At 53.9% G+C, this 6363-nt stretch overlaps 2 protein-coding genes across 2 annotated transcripts in view; both read left to right on the forward strand.

Moving 5' to 3' along the window:
- NECTIN2 (nectin cell adhesion molecule 2) overlaps window positions 1-6363 on the forward strand; it is a 160618-nt gene that overhangs the window by 111700 nt on the left and 42555 nt on the right. The gene's annotated exons all lie outside the window — the stretch shown is intronic.
- Window positions 4145-6363, forward strand: part of BCAM (basal cell adhesion molecule (Lutheran blood group)) — a 10324-nt gene continuing 8105 nt past the window's right edge. The window contains exon 1 of the mRNA XM_029926055.1: window positions 4145-4155. Within this exon, the coding sequence (XP_029781915.1) occupies window positions 4145-4155 (11 nt within the window). The remainder of the gene's footprint in view (window positions 4156-6363) is intronic.

Consider the following 6363-nt stretch of genomic DNA (forward strand, 5'->3'; position numbering starts at 1 on the left):
ACCCCTCCCCCCTTAGACTCAGGAATCTAGGCCCCCAGCCCCTCCTCCCTCAGACCCAGGGGTCCAGGCCCCCAGCCTCTTCCCTCAGACTCAGGAGTCCAGGCCCTCAGCATCCTCCTCCCTCAGACCCAAGAGTCCAGGCCCCCAATCTCCTCCCTCAGACCCAGGAGTCCAGCGTCCCAAGTTTTTAGAGAATCAGGCAGCCAACCCCCTTTCCCCATTAATGAAAAAAAAGAAATCCTAGCCCCAGACCCAGATACCCAAGTCCTAAGTCCCTAGTCAAAAAGATCTCTGGTTTAAGACTTGCACAGCTGGTCTTGCCCGGTGTTCTGAACCCTCTCTCTTCCGTCCCTCCCTGGGATCTTCTCCCAGAGTAACCCTGATTTCCTGTCCAAATCAAACCAAAGAAGGGTCTCCCAGCCTCCTCACTACTGTTGGAGGAGCCTAAGCCTCCCTCCACTTTGGTTCAAACCCTAAGCCCTGGGGCACCTGGGTGGCTCAGTTGGTTGGGCGGCCAACTTTGGCTCAGGTCATGATCTCACAGTTCATGGGTTCAAGCCCCTCATCGGGCTCTGCGATGACAGCTCTGAGCCTGTTGCCTGCTTCAGATTCTGTGTCTCCCTATGTCTCTGCCCCTCCCCCACGCATGCTCTGTTACTCTTTGTCTCAATAATAAATAAAAACATAAAAAACAAATAAATAAACCCTAAGCCCTGCCCTGTGCCCAGCCCCAGGGACACATAGCAGTAATCACTACCCCGCCCCCATCCCCGGCCTCTCACCGTCCAGTGGGGGACAGACAGTCACGACCCAGAGTGGGTAGTGCTGGGATGGGGGGCCGCAGGACGCTATGGGAGCCTGGAACGGGCAGTGACCCAGCCTGGAGGTCAGGGAGGGCTTCCAGGAGGAGACACCCGAGCTGCGACTGAAAAGATATGGGAAAGGTGTCCCAGCGCAGAGGGAACAGGAAAGCACCCACCACAGTTGTGTCCCAAACGCCTCTGGGGCCGAAAGGGAATTACTGAGGGGACTCAGGGTCTCTTATCTCACAGAACCCCCAGGGGATGGGGAAAGCGAGCCGCGGAAGGGAACACTGGCAGCCGGCTGCCACTCTGGTCCGGCCATGATCACGCCACAGAACTGGTCTGCTGAGGATGCGCGGGTGACCTGATGGCCACCGGACACGGTCACCTCGCAGCCCCTGAGGCCCCAGAATCAGGCCCGGGCTGCTCTTACGAGCTGTGGCTTGGAACAAATCCCAACAAAACTCAGTGGTGAACACCCACGTCACTGATCTCTCCTGGACCAGGATTTGGGGAAGGGCTCAGCCGTGTGGTTCCGGGCAGCGTGCAATCATGGGGTGCCTGGTCCAGGCATCTGGGGGCCATCCAGACGACTCTCCAGGCACACCTCCCTGTGTGGTCCCCAACCTGCTGGTTCGGGCTGCCCCGCGGCCTGGTCACCTAAGGCAGTCTGAGTGCAAGGTGGTGGCTGAAGGCTTGATGGAGAGGTTTCTGGTGACCCAGGCAGAGGCCGCTCGGCCTTTTCTACCTAATCCTGGGAGTCCTGCACCATCACTTCTGCCATGTTCCTGTCTTTACACGTGAGTCCCCCCAAACTGCACAGATGTAAGAGGAAGGGACACAGACCCCCCTCCTCAGTGGAGTGTCAAGATCAGATTGTAGGGGTGCCTGGGTGGCTCAGTTAGTTGAGCATCTGGCTTCAGCTCAGGTCGTGATCTCACATTTCGTGGGTTCGAGCCCCACATCAGGCTCTGTGCTGACAGCTCAGAGCCTGGAGCCTGCTTCGGATTCTGTGTCTCCCTCTCTCTCTGCCCCTCTGCCGCTCGTGCTCTGAGTCTCTCAAAGATGAGTAAATGTTAAAAAATGTTAGGAAGAGCATGTGATGCTTGACCTCAAGGTTGTGAGTTCGACCCTCACATTGGGTGTAGAGATTACTGAAAAATAAATAAATAGAAAACTTTTTTTTTAAGTTCTTGTCTAAACTTTCCCTGCACTACTAACCCTTGTCCAACCCCAAATGCACGTGCAGGGGCCTCCAAGACAACATGGACTTCCAGGAGTTGTGTTTTCCAGACGCAAACCTGAAATGACTGGGGACTCACCATTCCCCTCCAACTGGATCAGGATCCCGTATTCCGCAAGCTGTGCACTCATTGTAAAACTGACCGTCACGCCCCGTGTGTAAAATAATGGGTACGCTGGTCCTCCTTATCTGCAAGGGGGGAACCTTCCCAGACCCCCCCCCCGGAAGCCCGACACCACAGACAATATCAAACCCTAGCTTTACTTTATTTTCGTGTGTGTACTTGTTTTTGTTTTTTTTAATGTTCATTTACTTTTGAGAGAGACAGAGCGTGAGCAGGGGAGGGGCAGAGAGAGAGGGAGACACAGAGTCAGAAGCGGGCTCCAGACTCTGAGCTGTCAGCACAGAGCCCGACCTCGAAGCCACGAGCTGTGAGATCATGACCTGAGCTGAAATCAGATGCTTCATCGACTGAGCTACCCAGAAGCCCATATAATTTTTTTTTAATTTTTTTATGTCTTTATTTTATTTTGAGAGACAGAGAGTGAGAGGGGGAGGGGCAGAGAGAGAAGGAGACACAGAATCTGAAGCTGGCTTCAGGCTCTGAGCTGTCAGCACAGAGCCCAATGCGGGGCTTGAACCCACGAATGTGAGATCATGACCTGAGCCGAAGTCGGGGGCTTAACTGACTGAGCCACCAAAATGTCCCCTTTTTTAAATAAATTTTTTATGCCTTTTATCATTTATTTTTTTGACTAGGGACTTAGTGCTTGGATGTCTGGACATACCTGCGATAAAGCTTAATTTACGAGTTAAGTACAGTAAGATATTAGCAATAACTAACAACGAAAAGGAACAGTTATAACAAGATGCTGTAATCAAAATTTCATGACTGTGGCTTCTTTCTCGGAATACCTTAGTGACCTGTACTTACCCTTCTTGTGATGATGGGAGGTGACTGAATGCCCGTGGGGTAGGATGAGGCAAGGGGAATGACAGAAGCATTGGGACGTAAACTTGGGCTACAACTGTCCTTCCTCAGCGTATTTCAGAAGGAGGATCCCGTTTCCAGACCACTGCTGAGAGAAAGCAACAAGGAAAGGGAGACTGGAGATGGGGGAGGGGCTGTCGAGGAAAAGTAAGTCTCGTTAATTACAGTGTTTAAGTACTGGGGCACCTGGGGGGCTCAGTCCCTTGAGCATCCGCCTCTTGATTGATTTCAGCTGAGGTCATGATCCCAGGGTCACGGGATTGAGCCCCATGTTGGGCTCCGCATTGAGTGTGGAGCCTGCTTGAGATTCTCTCTCTCTCTCTCTCTCTCTCTCTCTCTCTCTCTCTCTCTCTCTCTCTCTTCCCCTCCTCTCCCTCTCTCTCTGCCCCTCTCCCGCTCTCTCTCTAAAATAAAAGTTAAATAAATAAAACACGGGGAAATCTGATGGCTCAGTCTGTTAAGCGGCCAACGTTCGATTTCCACTCAGGTCATGATCTCACAGTTTGTGAGTTCGAGCCCCGCAGGACCTCCTGCCGTGAGCGCAGAGCTTTGCTGTGCTTGGAATTCTGTCTCCCTTTCTCTCAAAAATAAATAAGCATTTAAAAAATCAGAGACGCCTGGGTGTCTCAGTTGGTTGAGCGGCTGACTTCGGCTCAGGTCATGATCTCACCGTTCGTGGGTTCGAGCCCCGCATCGGGCTCTGTGCTGACAGCTCAGAGCCTGCTTCCGATTCTGTGTCTCCCTCTCTCTCTGACCCTCCCCTGCTCACACTCTGTCTCTCTCTCTCAAAAATAAATAAAACGTTAAAAATCTTTTTTAAATTAAATAACGATGCCACTGAATTTCCAAAGTGTGCCCATGTGTTTTACTGGGCTTCAAAAAAATAGAAAAAAATAGTTATAAAAATAAATATATAAATATTAAATGTGTACATATACACACACAGGAGACAGGAAGGATGGGGCTGGGAAATCCGTTTATTCCACTACTGTTCACTCTGCTCCTCCTGCCAGGCACTGTTCCAGGCACTGGAGATTCAGTAGGACACAAAACAAAGTTTCTGTTCTCTTAGCACTTAGGTTCTCAGCAAGACAATGAAAAATAAGCATGCGGCATCGGTAAGTGTTATGGAGGGAAAATGTAGTAAGGGAAGTAAAGAATGGCAGAGACGGCAGGAACTGCTAGTTTAAATAACAGGGTCAAGGAAACTTATGAGGGTCGTGTTGAAGAGACTTGAAGCAAGTAAGGAAGGGAGCCGTGTGGGCAAGGATGTCCCGGCAGAGGGAAGAGAAAGTGCAAAGGTCCTGAGGCCAGCAGCACGTGCCTGGCATTGGAGGAACAGCGCAGAAGCAAAGAAGCCCAGTGTGGCAAGAGCAGAGCTAGCAAAGGGGAAGAGACAGCAAGGTTGTGCCAGGGGGTACCAAGGATTGAGCACTTGTGGGCCGTGTAATAGACATTAGCTTTTACTCTAGGAGGAACCCTGGAAAGCTTCTGAGCAGAAGAGTGATGTGCGCTGACTCACCTTTTCACGGGATCCCTCTGGCTGTTTTGAAGGAATAAATTATAGGGGACGAGGGCAGATGACGTTACGGTACTGGTTTCTTCAGGTCTGTGAGGGACCGGGGCTGGTATTTATGCCTTCCCTCCTTCATCCACATCCACACGGGCCTTCCCTTCACCTAGAACCTTGGCTCATTGGACTCTTGAGGAGGATGGACATGGCGGCGGCCGTGAGAGAGTGCCTCCAAGGGTCCAGCCCAATAGGTGCACAGAAGGGGAGTGGGTGTCGGGGGTCGCGGTGTGTGACCTGGTCCCAGGGAGCCCTTGAAGTTATATTTGTCCATGAGCGAGTTTGAATTTTTTTTAATGTTTATTTTTGGGGAGGGGTCAGAGAAGGAGACAGAAAATCTGAAGCAGCTCCAGGCTCTGAGCTGTCAGCACAGAGCCCAACGCAGGACTCGAACCCACGAACCATGAGATCATGACCTGAGCTGAAGCCGGACGCTCAACTGACTGAGCCACCCAGGCGCCCCATATCCGTGAGTTTGAGTCGTGTGTCCTCCAGTGATCCAGTGACCCTGTGTGCTCCTGACTCCTGAGCCCTGCAGACCTTCCCTGAGCACCTGCTCTGTGTCTGGCCTTACGCTGGGGACGCAGCAGTGACCAACAGAGGTAGCCCCAGGCCCTGCCCTCATGGACTCCCAGTCCAGTGGAGGAACAGCTTAATCCCCACAGGATGACCCAGAGTGCAGGACTGAGGTGTGGGAGCCCAGGGGGTTGTGGGAGCACTTGACCCAGCTGGGGAGCAGGGAGGGCTTCCTGGAGGAGGCAATGGCACAACTAATACTAAAGAGTCTCCTCTGCCTGTGGAACAATTGGTCTCCTGTATCAGCAATGGATAAAGCAGCCTTGGCCAGCCTGACCAGTAACTCCCATGCTGACCTGTCATCAAAGCCCCTTCCTTCAGGGTCTGAGGGGCAAAGGCATCTTACTAGTGACCACCCTCCCCCCACCCCCGCAGATCTGACCAGTGCTCAGGGCTGGCTACTCCCAACCCCCACCCCCAGGGATTTTGTCCCAGTCGGACCTGGCTGGTGAGAAGCTTTGGGCAGTCTGATCTGTGACCCCCCCCATCTGATCCGTAGTCTGGCACGTTATCCATTGCGCCACTGGCCTGTCCCTATGTGACCCCCCATCTGACCTGTGACCCTTCCTTCTGACCCATAGCTCTGCTCTGCCCTCCTCCCCTCTCAGGTGCCCTAGCCGGCTCCCCTCCCCCTCTCACCTGCTTCCCTCCAGCCGGATTCTCCTACCCTGCCCCCCAGGTTGTGAGGGAGTGAAGGGGCGAGGAAGGGAGGAAGGAGGGTGGCATTCCTGGGATTCCCTGGATGGAGGGGAAGAGGAGGGCCCTACGGAGGAGAGTCGAGGAAAGAGCACCCCAAGGCACTCTCCCCACACCGCCCCCCACCCCCATCGTCACAGAGACGGGGGCTGAACTGAGAAGTTTGAAGACCATTAAATTTAAGAGACAGAACTGATGGGTTCCAGGCCGCTGGGCAGACAGGAAAGCGGCCCCTCGCGCGGGCTACAGGGGAGAGCCTAGCCGAGCATCCTGGAGGAAGCTGTTCTGGGCCACTGCTCAGGCGGGGCACTGCTGGGAGAGGGCAGGGCGGGCCACTGGTCACGCTGGGAACCGCCGGGTACTCTGGGGGAGGCCAGTGCACGCCGCTCACTGGCTGTGCGGGGCCGGCTGGGTAACATCGACGAGGCAAGCCCCGGCCACCTGCCATCGAGGCCCTGGTCGGAATGAGGGGCAGTGCAGCCGC

This window comes from Suricata suricatta, chromosome 16 (assembly GCF_006229205.1).
Source record: "Suricata suricatta isolate VVHF042 chromosome 16, meerkat_22Aug2017_6uvM2_HiC, whole genome shotgun sequence".
In the NCBI taxonomy this organism is placed as follows: Eukaryota; Metazoa; Chordata; class Mammalia; order Carnivora; family Herpestidae; genus Suricata; species Suricata suricatta.